This window comes from Echinops telfairi, unplaced genomic scaffold, assembly GCF_000313985.2.
Source record: "Echinops telfairi isolate 266 unplaced genomic scaffold, ASM31398v2 ScPeMD7_6273;HRSCAF=7185, whole genome shotgun sequence".
Classification (NCBI taxonomy): domain Eukaryota; kingdom Metazoa; phylum Chordata; class Mammalia; order Afrosoricida; family Tenrecidae; genus Echinops; species Echinops telfairi.
The window spans coordinates 2,125,549-2,152,137 of record NW_022110173.1 but is presented as its reverse complement, the minus strand read 5'-3'; the positions used below and the strand labels follow the sequence as shown (position 1 = coordinate 2,152,137).

General features: G+C 39.3%; 1 protein-coding gene and 1 pseudogene across 9 annotated transcripts in view; both read right to left on the bottom strand.

The window, feature by feature from the left end:
• Positions 1-26,589, bottom strand: part of ERC1 (ELKS/RAB6-interacting/CAST family member 1) — a 482,416-nt gene that overhangs the window by 300,593 nt on the left and 155,234 nt on the right. For all 9 annotated transcript variants that reach the window (XM_045295888.1, XM_045295890.1, XM_004710293.2 and 6 more), the window contains one exon: positions 24,279-24,446. In XM_045295888.1, coding sequence (XP_045151823.1) covers positions 24,279-24,446 — 168 coding nt within the window. The remainder of the gene's footprint in view (positions 1-24,278; positions 24,447-26,589) is intronic.
• On the bottom strand, positions 24,698-24,785 carry LOC115871595 (annotated as a pseudogene).

Here is a 26,589-nt window from a genome sequence, read left to right as displayed (position 1 = left end):
CTTACAGCTCTTATCACAATCCACACATACATTCATGTGTCAAGCACATTTGTACAAACATTGCCATCATAATTTTCAAAACATTTTCTTTCTACTTGAGCCCTTGCTATCAGCTCTTCATTTTTTCCCCACCCTACCTCCCTCATGAACCCTTAATAACTTATAAATTGTTTTTTTCATTTCTTACACTGACCACTGTCTCCCTTCACCTAATTTTCTGTCATTCACCCCTCTGGGTGGGAGGGTGTTAATATGTCGATCATTGTGATCGGTTCCCTTTTCTCCCCACACCTTCCCCCTACCCTCCTGCTATCACTACTCTCATTATTGGTCCTGAGGGGTTTGTCTGTCCACGATCCCCTGTGTTGAGAGCTCTTATCTGTACCAGTGCACATGCTCTGGTCTAGCCAGATTTGTAAGGTAGAATTGGAGTTATGAGTGTGCGTGGGGGGTGGGGGGAAAGGGGAAGCATTAAAGAAGTAGGGAGAGTTGCATGCTTCATCAATGCTATACTGCACCCTGGCTGGCTCATCTCTTCCTTGTGACCCTTCTGAGAGGGGATAAAAGGACATCTTTTTTTGAGAGACATACCCAAACACAACACACTAAAGCTTATGGGCAGAACAAAGATACTTGATACCAGCATTTCAGTAACAGTTATTTAAACAATCTGTTTAGGCTGCTCTTCAAGGGATATACAAAAGCTAGGTTATTTTACAAACATGTAGACCAAGGCATACCTGACAATAAAATGGTTGCAAGTTTCCCTTCTTTTACTTAAATAACTTATTTCTAACATTGAAAACTATTACGAATGATTGCCACATAAAATGGTGTACTTCTGTAAGTCCTCAATGATAACTGTAGGCAGGGGAGGTAAATATTGATTTGGTTTATACTTCCTATTTACTAACCATAAGAAGATCTAATAATTAAGAATTCAGGAATGGCCTATTTTTAAAATCACTATTTAGAGAAAAAAAGACATTTTCCTTAAAATGATCATCTCTCTAACAAGAGCAAAGTTCCATTTTCTGGGTTGGAAAGAAAGTAGAAACTGCCTACTAATATTACATAGAGCCTGCCTTCTGCTAAAATAGTTTTTCTTTTCAAGGGAAAACTGGAGACCAAGGGCACTAAGCTGAAGTGATACTCCATGCTGAATTAGTCAGAGCTGCACACCAGGTCCACACAGGCACAGATTTATCGACACCTTTTGTTTGGGTTTTATCAACATCGCCAGTTGTCGGGAGCTACCATGTTTCCCTGTGGGTGATTTATTCCTAGTCAAGGGGAACGGATTGCTCTGGCTCTGAGGCCCTCATCAGGAGAGAAGAGGTGAAAGACTTCCCCTAGGATACAGCTCTAGGGGAAACGCAATCTCAAAAGGCTTCTCACAATCACCTGGCTCACTCACTTAAACACCCTCTAAAGGAAACTTTTCTGAGGGTGCCTCTGCAGGTGTTTCAAGAAGCTGGCAGCAGCAAACTTCACCGTGTGAATCAAGCTGTTCAGAGAGGCTCTAGGGAGCCTTTATCCTATTGATTAGAAATATTTGTCAGTATCAAATGGTAGAAGGGCAGTCGGCAGGAACTGGTCATAAGCAGCTCGCTATTCAGGAGCTATGGTAATTAACAAAATCCATACAGGAAAAATTCACTAAACATACTGATTTCTAGTAAATTGTCTACCACTCTCAACCACAGGGACATGTACTTAGAGATACAGATACAATTTACCAGAAAGAACAGATTTTGCCCAAACTCTACTTTTTACTTTCTCAATCATGTATTTCCAGAAGGCACAATTCACATCATGTAGGAGGGCGGTTCTCAACCTGTGGGGGGGGTGTCAAACGACCCTTTCACAGGGGTGGCCCCATTCCTAATAGTGGCAAAATACAGTTATGAAGTAGCAATGAAAATAACTTTATGGTTGGGGGGGTCACCACATGAGGAACTGGATTAAAGGGTCGTGGCATTAGGAAGGTTGAGAACCACTGATCTAGGCCAATGCCATCCCTGGAAGTAATTAAAAACTCTAAAGTTTTTAACTTAATTGGGGTTTTGTAGAGTTCCTATATATTAATTACCTTTGATGGCTCAAGAAAGACTTTTGTTGGCAATCAATTATTTCTCTGATTTGGTTGCCCACTCAATTTGGCTAGTCTTATAGTATAAACTATATGGTGGATTATCATAAATGAATAGAGAGCTCTGTGATGCTGAGCAAGTAATCTCTCTAGTTGCTTTATCTGTTAAATGAAAGACGAATGTCTCTTTCCATTATAAAATAGAAACACGTTTAAAAAAAATCATTTTATTGGGGGCTTGTACAACGCTTATCACAATCCATACATCCATCCATTGTGTCAAGCACATTTGCACATTTGTTGACATCATTATTCTCAAAACATCTGCTTTCCACTTGAGCCCTTGGCATCAGCTCATTTTTCCCCTCCCTCCCTTTTTCCCCCTCCCTCATGAGCCCTTGATCATTTACAAGTAATTATTATTTTGCCATATCTTACACTGTCCAACATCTTCCTTTACCCACTTTTCTGTTGTCCGACCTCCAGAGAGGAGGTTATATGTAGAGCCTTGTAATCGGTTCCCCCTCTCTACCCCACCTTCGCTCCACCCTCCTGGTGTCACCACTCTCACCACTGGTCCTGAGGGGATCATCTGTCCTGTATTCCCTGTGGTCCCAGTTCCCATCTGTAGCAGTGTACATCCTCCAGTCCAGCTGGATTTGTAAGGTAGAACAGGGATCATGATAGTTGGGGGAAGGAAGCATTTAAGAACTACAGAAAAATTTTGTTTCATCGTTGCTTCACTGCACCCTGACCAGCTCACCTCCTCCCCACAACCCCCCTCCCTGCAAGGGGATGTCCAGTTGCCCACAAATGGCATTTGGGTCCCCACTCTGCACTTCCCCTCATTCACAATGATGTGATTTTTTTGTCCCTTGATGCCTGATCCCTGATCCCTTAGACACCTTGTGATCACATAGGCTGGTGTGCTTCTTCTATGTGGGTTTTGATGTTTCTGTGCTAGATGGCTGCTTGTTTATCTTCCAGGCTTTAAAGACCCCAAATGCTGTATCTTTTAATAGCTGGACACCCTCAGCTTTCTTCACCACACTTGCTTATGCCCCCATTTGTTCTCAGTGATCATATCAGGAAGGAGAACACACAATGATATGATTTTTCCTTCTTTGATGCCTGAAACCTGATCCCTTCGACACCTCATGATCACAGGCTGGTGTGCTTCTTCTGTGTGGGCTTGGTTGCTTCTCAGCTAGATGGCCACTTGTTTATCTTCAAGTATTTAAGACCCCAAACACTATTTCTTTTAATAGCTGGGCCTCAGCTTTCTTCCCCATATTTGCTTATGCACCCACTTTGTCTTCAGTGATTGTATCGGGAAGGTGAGCATCAAGGAATGCCAGATTAATAGAACAAAGTGTTCTTGCATTGAGGGAGTACTTGAGTGGAGGCCCAATGTCCATCTGCTACCTTGGTACTAAACCTATAAATATAGGTACATATTTATTTTGTCATCATAAATAAATATATTTACATATGTACATGCCTGTATTAGACCTCTATAAATGCCCCTTCCCTCCTAGTTCTTTCCTCTGTTTCCTTTTACTTTCCTCTTGTCCCACTATCATGTTCAGCCTTCATTTGGGTTTCAGTAATTCCTCTTGGTTACATTACCCTTGCTCAAGCCCTACCAGGTCTCCTACACCCTTCTCGCGGCCAATTTTGGACCCTTGTCTCTGAGTTTGTTAACACCACTTCCTCTCCCCCCCCCCACCTCCTCCTCTCCCTTGTCCCCCTGGAAAAATCAGCCCAGTTGTTTTCTCCTCTAGATTGTTTATCCAGGTAAGCTCCCTTCTTGATTCGCTCCATTTTGGGGGGTAGAACCACATTCTTACAGTAGAAAACAAACACAAACACCAAATTCCTTGTTATCCAGTTGATTCTGACTCATGGTGATTCTATATATAAAGCTTCTGAGGCTTTTCAAATCTTTGCAGGAGCCAGCAGCCTCATCTTTCTCCTGCTGAGTGGTTTTGAACTGCTGACCTTGTGGTTAGCAGTCCAATATTTACCCACCAACACCACTAAGGCTCCTCTATGATTGAAAAGATGAGTACATTTAAAATTAATGAATATAATCAGCATACTACCAAGTTAGTCTTTAAAACTATTCCAAATCAACTAAACTGATGTAGGTATGGGCCTTCACATTACCACTGAGCCAATTTCAACTCCTAGTGACCCTACAGGACAGGGTACAACTGCCCCTTGGGTAGCGTAGAGAGCCTTATTTTTCTTCTTTGGAGCAGCTACTGGGTTCAATCCACTGACCTTGTGGCTAGGAAGCTCAGTTTATAGTCAATGACTGTAGAAGACCAGAGTCAGAAGTCATCAGGTAGAGTTTATCAATTGCTAGGGAAGGAAAGCAAGTTCCCTGACAGACTTTCTCATTGGGTGGAAACTGGACGTAGGCGCCTTTTAAAAACAAAAACAAAAAACAACTGTAAAAATGAAACAAAAGCTGGGTAAGCTCAAAGATCATGACCAGTCAAGGTCAGCTTGGTAGGCAATTATGGAAAGAGCGCACATCCTTCTCTTTGTATCTGGTGGGTATACTTAATATCCTGAAAGACCTCCCTGTACTAAAATTGCTCAAAAGACAAGGAGGGCACACTAAGTCCACCGAGGCCACCTTGGGAGGCAGCAGTAACAATGAGAAGGCACTTGGATTTCCAGTTCCAAGCCACTGTGTCACTGGCACTGCTTGAAGCTGTACAAGCACACCTTGATAAGTGCTTTTAACAAATAGTAGGTTTTGTACAACAGTAAAGTGACACGACCCTGCACATGTTATAGACTACAGTATTGTGCAAACATAACGTTTTATATGTATCAGGAAACTGAACAAAATCATGTGAGACAAGCTTAGCTATGGAGGTCTGGAAGTAACGTGGCATGATCTCTGAGATCGGCCTTGACGATTAATTACAACCGCTGCCTAGACACTCCAAAGAGTCTCAGTTCGAACAGCTCAGGAATTCTTAGTCATAAGAGGATCCAATTAAAACAGGAAATTATTAAAGTAAACACATAATGGTTAGTTTCAAAAGTAAGGTCCACTATTTGTTTTATTACCTCTAACATCAACAACAACAACAAAACTTGCTGCTAGCGAGTCAATGCTGACCCATGGTGAGCCCCTGTGCGTTTCTGAGGCTGACAGAAGCAGAGTGCCCAGTCTTTCTCCCTTGGAGCAGCTGGTGGTTTCAAACTCCTGACCACATGGATCGCAGCCCAACGTGTAACCACTACACCACTAGGGCTCCTAACATCAACAAAGTTGGCACTGTCAGCATGGGAAATCTGCAGAGGTTTTACAAGGAGTGTAATGGACGATATAGTTACACACACTTTCCACAGGTTCGTTCATTGTGTGACTAAACAATCACACTCGCATAGACTTTGAGGGATTTCTGCCATGACAAAGAAAGACTGGCACCATCAAATATACGCAAAGAAAGCAAGACCTTCAAATCCTACTTGACTATATGGTCTGAAGGGAGTGGAATGGTTCTCTTATTTTAAATCTAAACTCACAATCACCTCAATAAATGGTCATGTTAGCCAGCCCTAGTTTTATGGCATAGAGGAACCTGATTTGGGCAAGGAAATCTCCATGAAGCACTTCCCACTCCACAATGACTAATAACAGGGTTTCTGTTAGCAGTGACTCCAGCAACAGGGAGAAAGAGTGCTTCAGCCCAAAGTAGGGATGTAGAGCACTCATCACAGCATCCTTATAGTTTGTTAGACTGTAGTTAGCATGAACTGGTCATTTCACTCAATGCATCTTGTATTTGATATGAAGAAATTAATACATGTGTATATATATATATAGGTAGAGAAATAACTTTATGGCTTTGTAAAACTAGAAGTCCTTGTACATCAACTTGGTATTTCATGGATGATGACAGTTTTAAATGGGGGAGTGATGTAGTTCCTGAATGGTTTGCAAGGAGCACATGACGTCATAGTTCACCTAACTGGGCAATGTGCATTTTTACATAGGAGGGAGTCCATGCTTTCATCACAGTATCAAAAGGATAGCAAAAAACCCAGCAAACTCACTGCCATTGAGTTGATTCGGACTCATTATGATCCTATGTAGAGCTTCCCAAGACTGTAAATATTTCCTGGAGCAGCCACTCTCAATTTTCCCCTACAGCGCAGATGGAGGGTTTGAATCGCCAACTTTGCAATTAGCAATCCAACACTCATCCCACAGCACCATTAGGACTTTGAAAAATCACTGATTGGTGGCACTCTTTCCAATACACAAAATGTTTAAAAAGTCCATTTCACTGAACATTTCTACCTTAACTGCTTCATAAAAATATTGCACGCAGATGGACATTGGGCCTCCACTCAAGTATTCCTCAATGCAAGAATATTTTCTGCTACTAACTTGGCATTCTATGATGCTTACCTTCCCGACACAACTGCTGAAGACAAAGAGGGTGAATAAACAAATGTAGTAAAGAAAGCTGATGGTGCCTGGCTATCAAAAGATATAGCGTCTGGGGTCTTAAAGGCTTGAAGGTAAACAAGCGGCCATCTAGCTCAGAAGCAACAAAGCACACCAGCCTATGTGATCACGAGGTGCTGAAGGGATCAGGTATCAGGCACCATTAGAACCAAAAAAATCTTACCATAGTGAATGAGGGGGGAAGTACCCAAAGCCTATTTGTAGGCCACTGGATACCCTTACAGAAGGTTCTCGGGGAGGAGACGAGCCAGTCAGGGTGCGATGCAGCAAGGATGAAATATACATCTTTCCTCTAGTTCCTAAATGCTTCCTCCACCCCCACTATCATGATCCTTGCAAGTCTGGCTAGACCAGAGGATGTACACTGGTACAGATAGGAACTGGAAACACAGGGAATCCAGAGCGGATGATACCTTCAGGACCAGTGGTGTGAGTGGTGATACTGGGAGGGTAGAAGGAGGGTGGGCTGGAAAGGGGGAACCGACTACAAGGAACTATATGTGACCTCCTCCCTGGGGGACGGACAACAGAAAAGTGGGTGAAGGGAGACATCGGACAGGGGAAGATATGACAAAATAATAATTCATAAATTATCAAGGGTTCATGAGGGAAGGGGGAACGGGGAGGCAGGGGAAACATTAGGACCTGATGCCAGGGGCTTAAGTGGAGAGCAAATGTCTTGAGAATGATGAGGGCAATGAATGTGCAAATGCACGTTACACAATTGATGTATGTATGGATTGTGATAAGAGTTGTATGAGTCCCTAATAAAATGATAAAAAAGCCCCTCAAAATTATGTCTTAACAGGAGTCAAATTTATTTTATGATAAAAAGTATTACAATATAAGTCCTTCAAGAGTAATTTTTTACATTATACCTTAACACTTGAAAATAAAACATTTATCCTAGGGCCAGATTCCCTCAGTTACACCCACTCTTCATTCCTTGTATATCTAAGACAATTTTGGTAGACCAAGCCTCTTAACTCTTACATAAGGAAAATATAAGGCTCCTTAAAAAGCCCGCCATCATTATCCCAGAAATGCAAGGCTGGTTCAATATGTAATACAACACGCTCATAGAGTAAGGGCAGAAAACCTTATGATCATCTTATTATATGCAGAAAAATCATGAGATAAAACCCAATATTTTTGTGATAAAAATACTCAACAAATTACAGAGGGAAACTTCCTCAAATTCTTAAAATCCATCTATGAAAAGTTCACCACTAACATCATGCTTAATGGTAAACACTTGGAAGTCTTCCTCCTAAAATATAGAACACACAAAAATAAGTTCTTTTACCAGGACAAAAAGAAGTTCTTTTACCAGGACAAATGGGGGTGGCAAGTGGAAGGCAGTCAGACTGGCAAGGAAGAAGTACAACTCTCTCTCGTTGGAGATGACAGACTCCTTTGTGCGGAAAACCCAAAGATTCCACAAGAAGGCTGCTTTACTATGGCTAACAAAATGAGTCAAATTGCAGGGGTATACGTCAACGCACAAAAATTATCCCTATTTCGATATATCAGCAATAATCAACCTGAGAAATTTTGAAAATGGCTTGATTTAAAATAGCATCTAAAAAATACAAACTGCCTAGGAGTAAATTTAACCAAAGAGGTAAATGACTTGTACTCTGAAAATTCTAAAACATTGCTGGAAGAAATAAAAAGAAGATACAAATAAACAAAAAGCCCATGATAAAAAAAACAACAACATGTTCTTAAACTGGAAGACTTGGTATTGTTAAGATATTGATACTACCCAAAGCAATGCATGGATGCAACGCCAATGTACTGGATTAGAGCACTTATCTGACAGAAACTGAAAAGCCAATCCTTAAATTCAAATTAGAGCCTTGAAAACCCTACAGAGAAATTCTGCCCTGTCCTATAGGATTACTATAAGGTCACTATGAGTCAGAATCAACTTCACAGCACGGATTTGGATTTTTTGTTTTAATCTACCAATAAGTAGTGCTATTACTGTTGTTATGTGAATCACATCTGAAGCTTATTGTATCTACATTATTCGAGTTTCAATTGGGGGGAATAGTGTTCTGGAAGTAGAAGGACTGTGCTACATGCACTCATAAATTTTACAATATTTCATAACAAGGTTAAACTAAGATCCCTTTTCAAAGAAAATAATTTTTTAATCATGGTAAAATCACTATCATTTGTGTTAAGACCCACATTATTTTAAAATAGTCAATTTTTTACATTAGACATTAAATCTAACTTTCCATATTTAACCCTTCATTTCCTAAAGATTTATTTGATAAGAAGGGAAAATGTTGCATGAAGCAAAATAAATTCACATAGAGAATTTTACTACCAGTAAAAATGCTGTCATCATTAATTTTACTTTGAGTGCATTCTGGATTTCCCCCCCCCCCCAAATATTTCAAAGATTTGTCTACATCTATTTTAATTAAAAAATTTTAAAAGTATGAAAGAGAAATAAAATAAATTCAAACTCAAAATTTGATTAGGACTCAACCTACCTGGTCTTCTCTTAACTAAGGTTGTGACTTAAAAAGAGTAAAATTTGGAAAACATCAGAATAAAGCCTTGCTAACAATAAAATGGTGTTAAAAAAAATGAAACACTCATTTTCTCTAAACAATTTCGTAAAAATTGGTTTTATGGTATTTGTATGCTAAAATATACTTGCCCTTTATTTTTATGAGAAAGGTAAAGAAAATAACAAGCACATTACCCAAGACCCCACAGAAAACAAAACATATAGAGAACCCAGTCATTCAGATCCTGCCCCAAATAAAATAACAGAGGAAACTTGTAGAAACTAGCCTAGGACAAAGAATCTCTTCTAATTTTATATAAATATAAATCAGCTTTCTGCTACAGTTAAATCTACAACTCTAAATATCCAAAACCAGGGGACTGGGGAAGGGAGCAAAGTGAAATAAACAGAAGTTACGGAGCATAGAAGGGAATGTTGACCGCATCTGCGTAAGCAGATTAAACTCCAAGCTACATTATCATTTATAATCAATCAAGCAAGGAGCTGTACCATTTTAACACAGAGCATGAATGCAGCGCAGATGCAAATGCTCAATTACATTTTCCAGGTCAGTGATTTATTATAAAGATAAGAAATTTACTGTAACACAAAACTACTTCAAGCCATAGGGGAGAGCCCTGGGAAGGAGGAGCCCAATACTAATCCTATTGTGTGCCATGCTTGGCCATCTGCTATTGTCCCACTTCATTCTCGGAGCACAGGGCTATGCCAGTGGATGCAAATATATACACTACCTAGAAACAAGGAGGCTGTGGCTGGACAGTGGTGGCCCAGAGAGAACGAGAAACACCCCAGGGTCTGGGGCTCACAATCCAGTCATTAGGCACAGAAGGGAAGAAAAGAGATTTCCTTGAAGTGTGTATCGAGATGAAAGTCAAAGGCACACGGTGTTCTCAATATTCCTCCTTAAGCATTACAATGGCATTTCTACTATATTACTATATAAAAGTAATAACTAGAAAACAAAGAGGCCAAAGACCAAGAAAGTGATGAAAGCAGTTACTATGTCCCTCTGCCACAAGCAGTGTCTGGCTGAAGAAGTAAACTAGGTTAAATGCCAAACAGTATATTACAGCAGTTCAACAGATAGCTAAAGCTATACTTGAAAGACCCATTTCAATACCTCCACTGCAGATAAGTTCCTAAAGTTTTCCAGTGAAAAACTCCTAGCACTAAGAAGGGGTGGGGGGAGGAGCTGAATTCAATTTATTCACTTCCAAGATAAACTAATGGGGTAAAAAGACTATACTACACTCACTAAAATTATTTACATTAAGAATTGAATATACTTGGCTATCAAAAGATATAGCGTCTGGGGTCTTAAAAGCTTGAAGGTAAACAAGCGACCATCTAGCTCAGAAGCAACAAAGCCCACATGGAACAACATATCAACCTGTGTGATCACGGGGTGTCGAACGGATCACTGAAGACAAATGGGTGCATAAGCAAATGTGGCAAAGAAAGCTGATGGTGCCCGGCTATCAAAAAGTATAGCGTCTGGGGTCTTAAAGGCTTGAAGGTAATCAAGCGGCCATCAAGCTCAGAAGCAACAAAGCCCACATGGAAGAAGCACACCAGCCTATGCAACCACGAGGTGTCGAAGGGATCAGGTGTAAGGCATCATCAGAACAAAAAATCTTACCATAGTGAATGATGGGGGGAGTGCGGAGTGGAGATCCAAAGCACATTAGTAGGCCACTGGAGATCCCCTTGCAGAGGGGTCTCGGGGAGGAGATGAGCCAGTCAGGGAGCGATGTAACAATGATGAGAAATACAACTTTCCTCTAGTCCCTAAAGGTTTCCTCCCTGCTCCCACTACCATGACTCGAATTCGATCTTGCAAGTCTGGCTAGACCAGAGGAGGTACACTGGTACAGATAGGAACTGAAAATACAGGGAATCCAGGACGGATGAGCCCTATAGGACCAGTGGTGTGAGTGGCAAAACAGGAAGGGTAAAGGGAGAATGGGTAGGAAAGAGGGAACCGATTACATGGAACTGTGTGTGACCTCCTCCCTGGGGGACAGACAACCGAAAAGTGGATGAAGGGAGACGTCGGACAGGGCAAGATATGACAAAATACCCATTTATAAACTATCAAGGGCTCATGTGGGAGAGGGGAGCAGGGAGGGAGGGGAAAAATGAGGACCTAATGTCGGGGGTTTAAATGGAGAGAAAATGTTTTGAGAAATGATGTACAAATGCACTTTACACAATTGATGTGTGTATGGATTGGGATAACACTTGTATGAGCCCCTAATAAAATGTTAAAAAAAATAATAATAATTTTTAAAAAAAGAATTGAATATACTGTATACAAATTTCAAACTACACAGTAAGAAAGAAAAGCCCTCATAGACACACCTCTACCATAGAGTTCTAGGAAGCACATTTCAAAATGTTTGACGAGCAGAGGTCTAGCTTCAGGGTATAGCACTGCGGAAAATTACCCTCCTCCGTGTTTTTATCATACTGTTCTCTGAGGGGAAGATGCCTCCCACCCCACCCCCCACCCCCATCTACCTTCCACATTTACCTAGCAAACTTTCATTCCGCTTGCAAGATAAAGGTTTGGTTTGGTTTTTCCTTTGACTCCTTAGATTCCTTTCCCTTAAGGTCAAATTTATAACACTTTTTTCTGTGGCAATGTATGAGGGGTACCCCCCCAAAAAAAACGTAATCCCCGCAAAAAACTATGTATTTAAATTTTGTTTACAAAACAACCTTATCACCTTCAAAGTATTCGCCATGACACTTAATACATTTGTCAAAACTGTGAGTCCATTCTTGGAAACATTTTTCAAACTCATCTTTTTGGATAGCTGACAGCACCTCCCTCATTCTTTTCTTCACCTTTTGTATATCTTTAAATTGCTGTCCTTTCATGTCCCTCTTCAATTGCAGAAACAAAAAGAAGTTGCATGGAGTGAGGTCAGGTGAGCTGGGCAAGAAAAGCATGCTGTTTTTTGCTAAAAACTGGTGCACTGAGATGGCTGCATGGGCAGGTGCATTGTCATGGTGGCAAAATCAGTCACCCATCTGCCACAAATCAGACCTTTTTTGTCACACACAGTTATGCAATCTTTACAGAACCTCTAAATAGAAAGCTTGATTAACAGTCTGACCTGGTGGAACAAACTCCAAATATACTATTCCCCTCATATCATAAAAACAAATGAGCATTGAGGGTTTTGGGGGTTTTTTTTGGGGGGGGGGTGGTATCCCCTCATCTATACCATTTGTACTTCTTTTATTTTTTTTAATCATTTTATTAGGGGCTCATACAACTCTTATCACAATCCATTACATACATCAATTGTGTAAAGCGCATTTGTACATTCATTGCCCTCATCATTCTCAAAACATTTGCTCTCCACTTAAGCCCCCGGCATTAGGTCCTCATTTCTCCCTCCCTTCCCGCTCCCCTCTCCCTCATGAGCCCTTGATAATTTATAAATTGTTATTTTGTCATATCTTGCCCTGTCCGACGTCTCCCTTCACCCACTTTTCTGTTGTCCGCCCCCCAGGGAGGAGGTCAGATATAGTTCCTTGTAATTGGTTCCCTCTTTCCAACCCACTCTCCCTCTACCCTCCCAGTATCGCCACTCTCACCACTGGTCCCACAGGGATCATCCGCCCTGGATTCCCTGTATTTCCAGTTCCTATCTGTACCAGTGTACCTCCTCTGGTCTAGCCAGAATTGCAAGGTAGAATTCATGTCATGATAGTGGGAGCAGGGAGGAAACATTTAGGAACTACAGGAAAGTTGTATTTTTCATCATTGCTACATTGCACCCTGACTGGCTCGTCTCCTCCTTGAGACCCCTCTGCAAGGGGATCTCCAGTGGCCTACTAATGGGCTTTGGGTCTCCACTCCACACTCCCCCCATCATTCACTATGGTAAGATTTTTTTGTTCTGATGATGCCTTATACCTGATCCCTTCAAAACCTCGTGATTGCATAGGCTGGTGTGCTTCTTCCATGTGGGCTTTGTTGCTTCTGAGCTTGATGGCCACTTGATTACCTTCAAGCCTTTAAGACCCCAGACGCTATACTTTTTGATAGCCGGGCACCATCAGCTTTCTTCGCCACATGTTTATGCACCCATTTGTCTTCAGTGATCCATTCAACACTTCATGATCACACAGGCTGATATGTTCTTCCATGTGGGCTTTGTTGCTTCTGAGCTAGATGGCCGCTTGTTTACCTTCAAGCTTTTAAGACCCCCAGACACTATATCTTTTGATAGCTGGGCACCATCAGCTTTCTTCACCACATTTGCTTATTCACCTGCTTTGTCTTCAGCGGTTGTGTCGGGAAGGTGAGCATCATAGAATGCCAATTTAATAGAAGGAAGTATTCTTGCATTGAGCAAGTACTTGAGTAGAGGCCCAATGTCCTTCTGCTAGCCATCTGTACTTCTATCATACATTCTTCAACTCTAGAACTCAGGAGATCAGAGACCACAAGGTATTCATCTTAGTACAGTTTCCAGCATATAGCAGAAAGTGCTTCGATGAATGCATGAATAAAGACAGTTTAGGAAGATTAGAAATTCTGGGAACTATGCATTAACATAAGTTTTATTGTGGAACTAGAAATTACTTGGTAACAGGGTAAAAGAAGAAAAATAAAGTCTGTTTAGCACTTTCAAGTGTATTCACTACTTAGAAACCTAGGAAATATGGCTGAGTAGTGGAAGTCCTAACAAAGTCAGAAAGAGTTTAAGTTCATGTGGCTCACAATCCAGGCATCATTATATGAAAAAAAAATTGTATGACTCTTCCTGAATTTTATCCTATTTCCTTAGCTACATGTGGCCCGAAAGCTTTGTTTTATTTATAGTTGAGCTTAAAAAAATATCAGTATCTCCCATGACTAGCTTCCCCCCACCCCCCTTACTGTGTTTCTAAAATTTCCTCTATATTGTTGCATGTAACTATTGAGTATTGTTCATTCAAGTGGACTGTTCCACTATGTAACCACGTCACAACTTACTTGTTCATTCTTGTTACTGTACATTATTAAAAATAAAAATGTTTGGCTTTTTGAAATCAAAATGGGTACTATGAGGTTTCCTATACATTTCCTGGAGCCAAGGGGCACTAGTGTTTAATTAATGAGATGAGTGTTTTCCAAAGCAGAAGCACAAATTTAAATACCCCAAACAACAGTATGTGAAAAATTCATCATTTGGTATTGTTTTTATTTTTGCCAATTTAATGTAAAATTACAAGTATCAGTTGGTATCTCAACATGGTCTTATTTTACATTTACCTAACTGCGCTGAGGTTGAACAATTCTTCACATTTTCCATGTGTATTTCTTTTCTCGTATGCACTTTTATGAGCACATGCATGTTGCTATTGTTAGCTGCCATCTAGTCGATGTAACTCAGTGACACATGGGTGCGGATTAGAACACGGCTGTTTTCATGGCTGTGGCCTTTTGGAAGCAGATGTCTAGGCCTATGATCTAAGGTGCCACTTGGTAGTTTGAACTGCCAAGTTTTCAACTAATAACCTAGCACTTAACTATTTGCTTCACCCATATGATATGATTCCACATTGTTCCTGCATGCATGCATAAGCACCAAAATCAAGTGTTTGGAATAGGACAGAGGGAATATATCAGGAAATATATTCCAGATAAATCCAACCCTATTTGAAATTCCACTTCTTAAATTAAGTAGCTGTTAAATTAATGTTTTAAATTTATAAATACAGACATTTTAGGGAGGCCTAGTCAGGGGTTTTATGGAATGTTTCTCAATGTGGACTAGTCTGAAGTTTTTCCCATGATTAGACTGGGATCGTGAGTTTCTGGGAGGTGGACAACAGTGGTGGAGTCCCATTTTCAGGGATGCACACTGTCAGATGACTTATCACTGCTGACCCACATTATTTTTCACACCTCATTCTCAATAGAGATGTTAAAACTCTGTGTCTTACTAAGTAAAAAGCAGGAGGCATGACCAGGGAAAAAAAATGCAAAACACAAAATGAAATCCATCAATTAAGACCTATTGTTATCTAGTCAGCTTATAAGTGACTGTTTAAAGATTGAAGTTGTTAGAAATAACTCTACATTCGTCCTTTCCTTACCAGTATGGTCTGTTTGGGAGAAACATTGGAGCTCTGCTATTTCACTTTCTGTGCCTTAAGTAGCAGAAGAAATGCTTCTGATCTGGGGGGTGAGGAGAGGACAGTGTTCCTAAGTAGCTTATTCAAAGCTGCCTGTACTTAAAAAAAAAAAAAGGAAGTGTGGTCCAGGTTGTTTTACATTTAAGTTATGTCCAAACTGTACCTGGATCCCTACATTGGGAGGATGCTCTGTGTTGTCTGGGGGAATTGCTTCAAAGGTCTACTCTCTTTAAAGGTAGGAAGCACACTGGCAAACATGGCATCCGATACCAAATACTTTATAAGACAATGCACGTATTCCTCCAAAGATATCCAAACCAACCCTAAAACGGGATCGTAATTCTTTTTCCTTAGGGTCTCTGATAAACATGAGGCTTCAGCACCAGACATTAGTGTGTCTGAAGGTCATACATTAGCAGGCTTAAAAAAAAAAGTCTACTCTGCCACGGCCATTCTCGAGCACCCCACAGAGCAGACAAAATCATTAAAACACACACACACACACAACTCAGTCTGAATTGTTAGGCAATGCTCAAGTAACACACTCTAACTCTATGGCTTTTTAATTTTTCAGTCTCTCTCTTGCTTTTGTCTCCACATAGTATAATTTTTCTGCTAGGTTCGCAACAAGAAATAAAACAGACTTGGTATTGAATTTTAACTGAGTTCTAGTTATTAGCATCAATTTTCCTTCCCTGATCTGACAAAATGTTTAAAGTTATGGCAAGAGTATAAGTAGTAAATGCTCTTTAGACATCTTCATCTTTGAATAAAAGTGTGGAAAAGTTGTTACTCTACCCTAAAATGCAAACTGCTCTTTTTAATGGTCATTGTAATATAATGAAAATTATATAAATCCTTTGAAAGCTTTAAACTGCTTATTTTGTCAGCAAACACGTGTCCAAGAAATAAATCATAAACTTTATTCTGATCATGCTAATACAGTAACTTCTATAGACAAAACAAAAAGATCCTAAACACAAAATATAGCATATATCGAGATACAAAGCTATTCTTATAAGAAGCACATGATTCTACTGTATTTGTCATTATCTATTTGTCATTTCTATTGCTGTTTAAAGACAAAGCACTGTTTATAATGTGAGAAAAATGGAGGCATGCAGTGAAGGATAGCATAGTCGCAGCAGCACAATTACTGGCCTCTGTTGAAGCCTGTGAAAAATGAACAGGCTCAATACAAAGACAGTACAGATACTATCCCACGATGCTTCTTAGTGTCACAAAGTTTTAACACATACAACAGAACTTCAAAAGGTTTATGTGAAACATCCCATCATCTTTTCATTCCAATTTTCTAAGAACTTTTTGAAGCCCACTACAAGTCTAACCCTCCCATGGGAAAGCTGTTGAAGTAGGAAAAGTTGAATTTTGGAGAAAGACTAACCTTATGTTGAAATCTGATACTACCATTTTCTAGTTAAACAAAATTTTACAAATGATTCCCCTCTTAACATAAATTGTGTTGTCTTGATTGTTGTCTTTCTTATTTTATTTGCTGATTCCGCTTTGGGCGGAGGGTGGGGTTTAAGAGTGGTATTGGGAAATGTGATGCCAAGTGAAAAAGTGTTTTATTACAATCAACAATCAACAGAGTAGTCAGGGCTAGCATTTCTTTATTTCCTTGAGTGAAGGACAATAGAAGAGTGCATCTGATGCAGGAAGGCTAAATATATATGTGTGTGTGTGTGTGTGTGTGTGTGTGTGTGTGTGTGTGTGTGTGTGTGTGCTGTGAAAGTCTCGTTTAATTTACATCCTGCAAGTGATATACAACCCAACTAAACCCACTGCCATCAAATTGATTCTGACTCATACAATTTCTGAGACTGTAGATCTTTACAGGAGCAGACACCCACCTCTTTCTCCAGAGGAGCAGTGAGTGAGTTTGAAACACCAATCTTGGGATTAGCAGCTAATGTCTAACTCATTATGCCACCAGAGCTTCTTATATGTAGATACGTGTGTGTGTACACAGTAAAATATATTTACATATATTTATATTGTAAAATATATTTCTCACTATTGATGACCAAACTGCCAGAACTAAAAAAAACAAACATCGCCACAAGGTTGTAAGAATTAAACAAGAATATAGATGTAAATCAACTAGCATAGGGTTCTATTTTTACAAACCATGAATCTTTAGAATAATGAAGTATAATTCTAACAATCTCTACTCACAGTTACTAAAATGTTTAGTTTTTAAAACCCTAGTGTAATAAGAAAGGCATCAATTACAAGCAATTACAATTGGTTCCTAACTCTTCTTCCCAGTGACATTAATCACTGGAAGACATTTTTAGAAATTTGCTCTCATGTTCTTATGACCCTAAAGGCAAAGTTCAGTGAGAGCAAACGACTCATGCAATCTTTCTCCATTTTGATTTCAAATGAAGTAGCTCTATGTAATGAGAGTGAAATGTAAAAGAGGCTAGAAAATAAACGTTTCAAAAGACAAAGCATGCCCTAAGAACACGATCTAAAGAAAGCAATAATTCATCATGTCACTAACATTTTAGGTGTTCTTGGCCTACAGCACACACTGATGTCCTTCATATAGCAGTGAAACTGTGCATCATAATGCTTTCAGTGTGTGTCACCAAGTGTATTAACGTACCTACTCACCACCTCCACCACCACCGCAATATCGCAGGAAATTTAGGATACTAACATTTTGACTATTATCCTAAAGGAAACATCTCACAGTAAAGGAAAGCTTTAAGAAAACACTAAAAGCTCAAGATGCTAATGATTTGTTACCAATCACATTAAAATAAATTAATAGATCTTAACTGGCTAAATGTTACCTGGTCAGATTTCTCTGACATAGTATTGTACTCAATAAGAACTACATGCACAAGCAACACAATAAGGAGGAAAATAATCAATGACCAAGTGGATCAAAAATGAAAGAAAAGTCCAGAATTATGAAGCCTATTACTTCTATGTCATCTTATTATAAGATTTTTAAAAATTTTCATAATTGCCAAAAAGATGAGATAAATTTTTTTATCTTTGAAAGTCTCGATCCTTGAAAAAACTTAACTTATATAAATACATCTTTTAACATGATATAACATGTTACGTAAGGGTGAAAACAAAAAGCATACTCATTCAAACCACACACAAAGCAAAGATGTTCATCATCAACCTTCAACTAAGACTTAGCTCCTATAAACCAGCAGAGGAGCCCAAGTAGCAAAACAGTTACGTAAGTACTTCGCTGCTAACTGCTGGACTAGCTGCAAGAACAATAGGGTGGAAGACTTCAGTACAGACTGCCACCACAGAAATCTATCAGGAAAGCCCTACTCAGTCCTATGAATTGCTCTAAGTCAAAATCAAGTCAAAGGCAGAGGTCTGGTTAGAGTTTATACCTAATCAATTAGAAAAAAGAAAATAACAAGGTACCATATTAAAATTGAAGACATTAACATGACTATTTGAAAATGATACTGTCGTACACTTAGAAAATACAAAATAACCACCAAAAATATCAATCTAACCCCTCAAAGAATCAGTATGGTAGCTATTCACAAAATATGAAAACTCGGAAATGGCAAGCGTTCCAAACAAGCAAGCAGAGAGGAGACACGGAGAAGAATTGTCCATTACTTGCAATAGACAGAGGACCTAGTAAACAACTTTTAAGATGTATAAGATCATTTTAAAAACTCAGGTAGAACACAAAACTTGAGCCCCTGAAAAGGCAACTGCCTACATTAATATATTCCGCAAATGTCATGCAATCCCAACAACAAGCGCACAGGAAAGAACGAGGACCAAGAGATGAGACAAGCGGATTCTAAACTTCAGATTTTAAAACCGGGTAAAGAAAGATAGCTCAAACAAAAGAGTAACAAGAAAGGTATTTTCCTCATTAATTACTAAGATATATATTATTTTTTTAGACAAAGTGGTACTGAACACAGAAACACTTTAATAGAAGTATACATGCTAAAATAGAACTTTTGAAATGTTACAGAAGCTTAAAAAATTACTTGATAAATATTAAAAAGGAGCTGACAGTGAGGAATGACACCATTTGTGTTTAAACACAAACATATTTTTGCTTGCATATCAAATATATCCATAATAATAAATAAGAAGAAAGGTAGGGAAACAATAAATAAATTAAAAAAATGTTGCTTGCGTAAGTGTAGTTGGAATGCTTCTGAAGGATACGGCTGCACTATTATCTCAGTGGTTTGGCAGTTATGAAATGATATAGTCATCTTCTATTTTGTGATCAGATACAGTTATCCTCCATTTGCACCTAACAACTTGGCCTTTAAAATTGAAATGTCAATAACTGAAGAATAAGTCAAATCACATTTAGAGTGATGAAACTTTTGTGATCTCATACACAGCAAATGAAAAGCAAACCAATATAAACTGCAGCATTTATGATCCTATATACATACCAGAAAAGCTGAATTGAAGTGTAATGAGTTTTGAGTAAAACTTTTGAGTAAATAATTTTATGCAATCCTCAGATATTGTCAGAGATTAAAAGTAAAAATGGCTAGCTTAATATTGTGAAAATATCAATACTACCTAAAATGATCTACAGAAACAATAGAATACCAATCCAAATTCCAAATAAATTCTTTAAAGAAATTGAAAAAACTAGTTAACATATACATTCATGTATAAGCCAAGTTTTTCAACACATTTTTAATGCAGTTTTTTGTGGTAAAATTAGGTGCCTCAGCTGATATTCGGGTCGGCTTACACGCGAGTATATATGGTACCAATTTCATATGGGCAGGCAAAAGACCCAAGATAAGCAAAGAACTTCTTAGAAAGAAGAACCAAGTAGGAGGCCTATCACTGCCTGACCTAAAAACCTCCTACATAGCCACAGTAGTCCAAACAGCCTGGTACTGCTACAACAGATAGACCAAGGGATCAGAACAGGAAACCCAAGCATATGTGCATCACCTAGAATTATCAATGGAAAAAAAGGCAGACTCTTCAACAAATGGTGTTGAACAAACTGGATTTTCACTGTAGAAGAATGAAACAAAACCTGTGTCTCTCCCCATGCACAAAAATGAATTCGAGATGGATTAAGGACCTAAATGCAAACTCCAAAGCTGTCCGGGTCTTCAGGGAGAAGGCTGGAACAAACAAAGAAGGGACCCATTGCAGGGCATACACAGACAACCGAGTATGATGAGAAGGCACACACAGCCGAAGACAAGATAGACGACTGGGACACGCTGACATCACATCCCTCATGCACATCGGGAGAATAAAATCAGAAAAAATGTTTACCAACAATACACTGGACAAAGGTCTAATTACCAGAATATATAAAACTCTACAAAGAGCTCAATAAGAAAATAACAAATGAGTCAATCAAGAAATGGGAAAAAGACATGAACAGTTCACCAAAAATGAAGTACAAATGGCTAATAAACACATAAAAAGTGCTCACAATCACTAGCCATCTGGGAGATGCAAATTAAACTCACAATGAGATACCACTTTACACCCCAAATGCTCGCCCAATTCAAAAGCACAGAAATCAACAAATGCTGGAGAGGATGTGGAAAGATTGGAACTCACGACATGGTCAGTGGACTTGCAAATACATACAGCCACAGTGAAAAAAGATACAGTGATGCATAAAGCAACTGGGAATTAAAATATCATGAGACAGCAATACCACTATTAGGCATAAACCCTAAAGAAATAAGAGACAGGACACAAGTGAATATATGCTCTCTCACAGTTGCACAGTTCACAATAGCCAGAAATGGGCAGCAGCCCAAATGGCCTAGAAGAATGGATAAAGAAACTATGGTACATACACATAATGGAATACTATGCATTCCTAAAAACAGTGATAAAAGTGGGAAACAGCATGACATGGAAGAGTCTAGAAAGCATTATGCTGAGTGAAGTAAGTCAATCACAAGAGGACAAATATTGTATGAGCACACTACTACACGGAGAGACGCCAATTAAATCTTAGGGACCAATTCCTGAACAACAAGGGAAAGGTTTCCTACTGGCCAGGAACGATACACTACCTCCCTTACATGCGCTTCACAAGAGCCACCTTCAAAGAGGAGAGCTCACATTGGCTGGGGCTACTCCTTCCCAAAGGGGGGACAGGGGAGAACATCCACTTGATGCTATACAACATTGGGACAAGGCTGTGACATGTCAATGGGCACTCCACAGGACTGGAAGGAGGACCAAGTTAAGACCAGGGGAGGGGAACTTCTACATTGTGGAGGAGACACTGATATTTCTGTTGGCGAGTGTATGGCAAGTGAATGAGGAGGAACAACCTCGCATCGGGAAGGGGTGCTAAACAACGATTATAGGGAACCTATTGGAGCAAAAGGGAGACCAGATTTGATGCTCCTGATTAGACACTATGAATACGTTTTGACCTAGCCCTCAATAAACCATGCCATGGACTAAGCACCGCGATGCCCTTGGACGCTGGCCTTTCAGACAGCATGGCATCCCCCAGAAGTACTCAACTGAATGAACTGAGCCCTGCCTCGAAGCAGCCAGTAACCTTAGACTGAGGACTGAGGTACTCCTGCTGGGAGAGGAACCAGAGAGTGGTCACCCAGGCTGTGGAAGTGGCAGTCATTGGACCTTGCGGGGGACCACTGGCTTGGAGGGCGATCAATGGAAAGGGTCCCAGAGTTACCATATATTTAGTACCTAGATGGCTCCTTTACATTGATATGGCAGGTCTTGGTTGGGCAAGGATTTGCACTTGAAAGAATTGATCCAGGAAGTTTTGCCCTTCCCCAGCTCAGAGTAAAGCGAGGAGCTCAGTTGATTGGGAGATCAAACTGTGCAGGGCGGCTTAAGGTAGATTTGTGCTCAAATAGACTCCTCATACCAACAGTGTCTGGAATTCTGTATCATTGGAAAAATTGTTGATGTTGTCAGTGCAATCACCTTATACCCCAGCGGGGGGGAATGATTGATAATGTTTTTCTTTTTTGTTTTTTGAGGTTTTGTTTTTCTGCTTTTTATTTGTATTTTTGTTTGCTGGTTGATTTGTTGCTGTTGTTAACTTTGTTGGTCTTAGGGAGTTTTGTTTTTGTCATAATACAACTGCCAAAGTAAACCAGAGTCAGGCATAACCCGTGGACAAGCAGATGGATTCTGGGCTCCCACTAAACTCTAGCCCCAATCCAAGAACAGTTAGTTCTAAAAACATAGCCCTGCTCAATACTCACCTTCAAGAAATGATCACTGAAGATAAGGGTGTAACAAGATAAGGGTGTAACAGCAAACGGGTGAAGAAAGCAGATGTGCCCTGTTATCAATTTGAATAGCGTCTGGGGTCTTACAGGCATATGAATACTTCAAACAAGCAGTCATCGAAGTGAGGAGTCAACTAAGTCCACATGTTAGAAGCACAACAGCTTGTGTGCATGAAATATGACAATAACAAAACCCAAATAAGACGAAGGAAAAAGAATCAGAGCTTAAATTGTAAACACCCAAATTACAGAAGGCTATGGAGGACAGTGGGAGGCTAAACCCATCGACAGAGTATCTAGACAGATTAAGCTTTTGGCAGACCCCTCTAACCACAGGCAAGGGACTCACACAGAACAAACAGAGATCCCTGTAAACTTGATTATGCTGGATCAAACCTGATACTTGGTCAGTTGACCTCCCCCTTGACCCCACCTGAATCTGTTCTAGGTTCAAGTATTTCTTGCTTGTTCCATGACAAAAATTCCTTCACTGGCTGTTAAATATTGATGGTCTTTTCTTTTATTCATTATTTGTATTTTTATCTTTATATCATTATTATTTTATCCTCACCATTTTATTTTATTTTTTATTTTTTCTGTTGGTTTCCCAGTTTGTGAAGAACAGAGGAGTAGATGCATACAGATAATAACTTATGCAATGGTTTATTGGGGGTGTGAGGTGGGGGGAGAGGGAGATAGGGAGGGTGAGGGGATTTGGGGAGCAAACAATGAATGCGGGAGGAGGAAAGAGCACTAGAACTAATTGTGATGATGTACATACAACTCATTGTTAAAGCAATTTAAACAGGGAAGAAAAGAAAAGAAACCAACTTGACCAGTGGGTAACATGGGCGAGGGGACAAAGTTGTTGCGTGGGGGCATTCGGTTTTTGTCAATGGTGGTAGAATAATTTGGAAAAGGATATCAATAATGGTCGTACAACACAAAGAGTATAATCAATGGCACTGAATTATACAAGTAGAAGTTGTGGAATTGGAGAATGTTCTGGTGTGTATATTTTTGCCACGATCAGAGAAAAAACTTACATATATAACAATGACTGTAAGGAGGAAGAAAATGCTCTAAAACTGAATATGGTGACACCTACACAACTCTTCTTGATAGCACTGAGTTACTGACTTGTATGGCATCTAGATGAAATGATAATAAAACTGCTAAAAAAATAGGTAATAATAAAAATGGGATGAGAGGTACTTCTAAAATATTACCTGACAGGTCTGGGCAATACATACTGGCTAGCACAACTGTTCTCTCGAGAGCACACCTTACTTCTCTTCCTAAGAATTAAAGCGAGAAAGGGAAGGAATTCTTCCCTTTGCTGACACATTTACAGCCCTATTTTTCCCTTCAAACTTGTCATCTTATTAAAGATGGAGCTGCAACCATTCTGTCACTACCATTCCAATAAAAGACAGAAGAGAGAAAAATTCAAAGCAAGCGCTGCGGCAACTAACAAAGTACCTAACAGAAACAATAGCATGGAAAACACCCCTGAAAAAGAGGAATAATGTCTACTTGAAAAGTGTTAAGTTAGTATGCAGAGTAGTTACAACTACCAACAGCAAACATAGAATCAGCTACTAACCTCAAAAATGTAAAGAGAGATGAAAAAGAAATTTTGACAGCTCTTAGGTATAACTAAGTGGTAGGCATGAGGCTGTGCACTGGAGGTGAGAACCGGAAGTCATAACATAGGCTTCTTACCTTCTTCTGAAGAACATTAACCTTCCGCTCCTTCACATCCAGCATGTCCTTCAGGTCATGTATTTCTCCTGCTTGTGTGCCCTTCTCCTCCGCCATTTCTTGAATTTGTTTGGTCTTTTTATTCAGCATGGTTTCCTTCTCTTCTAAACGCAATCGGAGAGCATCCACCTCAAAATGTAAACAAAAGTTTAAAGGATTAGTTTAAAAGAACTTAACGTAATTCCTTCCAAATGTCTATCGTTGTCCAAATGCTATACTTGTCTGGTAAATATTTAATTAGAGTCAAATATAATACTACTCTCGATGTAACTGTCATCATTTAGAAATTAAAGTCTGAAACTTTGTGGGCATTTTTATAATAATAGATTTTAAATCAGTGACATTGATTATATGAGAATATATAGATCTGAATCAATGACAAAAAATGGAGAATTAAATTAAGAGATTATAAAGAAGTTGAATTTTCTACTTCTACACTTGATCTTAGCCAAAAGGCCGAGAAGCGATACGTTTTCTACTTCTATAAAACTGTTTCTCAGGGAACACCGAGTTTATGTTAACAGTGGTGGAAAAATTTGGAAAAAGAAATCAATAATAGTTGCACAACACGAACAGTAAAATCAATGGCACTGAATTATACAAGTAAGAAGTTGTTGAATTGAAGAATGTTTTGTTGTGTATATTTTTACACAATTAAAAAATAACTACACTAATAACAATGAGTACCCGGAAGAAGAAAATGTTCTAAAATTGATTGTGGTAATGATTGTACTATTAAACTATATGACTGAGCTATTGAATTGTAGGACATATGGATGAAGTGCCAGTGAAACTGTTTAAAAAAAAAAAGTTTCACGTTTTGTCCATCAAAATTACCTGGAAGACTTCCTAAAACACAGAGTGCTCTGCCTAGCCAAAAGAGTTTCTGATTCAGCAGGATGGTGTTCAATATTTAGTATCTCTGTTCTAGAAACTTAAAACCGGGGGCGGGGGTTGGGTGGGGTGGGGGGTGGAAATACACACAGCTATCACAAGTATGACACGTATTGCATTAGAGTACAGTTTAGCCCTACGGTGTAATGCGTTCAGGACAGAGAGTCTAACCATGCATTTAGGTCTCCATATAAGGCAAAAGCAAAGGCCTACTTTTAGATCTCAAGACTCATCAGCTAGAGCCAGCTATCTAGTTACTTGTTTCCCTGACATTTAACAGGTGTCATTAAACAGAACAGTAACGTCACTGGAAATCTAACATTTTACAATCCGCTGACAACTAATTTCATTCAGTTTTTGGTTACTTCATGTATACTTATACATTCCTTTTATGTGGACGTTCTCCTTTTCCACCAGTGAATAATAATTCTGCTAACATTTACACATTTGATTACAGCAAAAGAGAATTAGATTTCTTTCACCAATGACAGGGATGTCTTACAGACATATAAGGAATATATGCTAGCCACATATGTAATTTAAAATTTCTATTATATATTAAAATGCAAAAAACAGGTAACATCAAGTAATAATCAATTAAATGACAACAACGTTGGGTTTCTTGTGCTCGTTTGTTTGTTTAACCACATTTCTATCTCTCTGTCAAGACTCACTGTGCTAGTTAGATTTTTTGTGCCAACATGGCACCCTTAAGAAGATAATGGGTGGGATTTAGCCTGTCGATCAGGTCGCAGCTTGATGACCACACTTGGAGGTGCCACCTAGATAAATGGCTCTCTAGAGGCAGGCCACTTTCTCTGCCTTCACCTTCCAGTTGACGATCCAAGCAGAGACCTGCACAAGTCCCGTGATGCTTCTAATGCCATTGGATCCACAAGACTTTTCAGCGACCAGCCTGTGATCTTCCTGCATTTTGCATAATTGCATATAGCTGTGAGAACCTGAAGAGGACCTTTGGACTTGAGTTGGATGGACTGGGATGTTTTCCTGATGCCTAACTATTTCTTAATAAAAATCCCTTTCCTACACATATATGAGTGTCTCTGGATTTGTTTCTCTAGTGAACCTGGTCTAACACACTCACCAAGCAAGTAATGGAGGAAACAATCTTTTTTAGGTCCCATTTGTAAATCAGCATCACAAGTTTCTACCATGCCTTCTCAATAAAAATCCTTTTATCTCTAAATTAATGCTGATTCTACTTCAATATCATATATGACTAACCTTATTGTAGAAAAGTCCACCTAAGAACTCTAAATATTGTTTTTTCTAAATCAAACACTACTTATTCATTCATTTCTTATTCCTACTCAATCTATTCTTTGTCCATAGTATAAGCTCTGATTCATAAAAATCA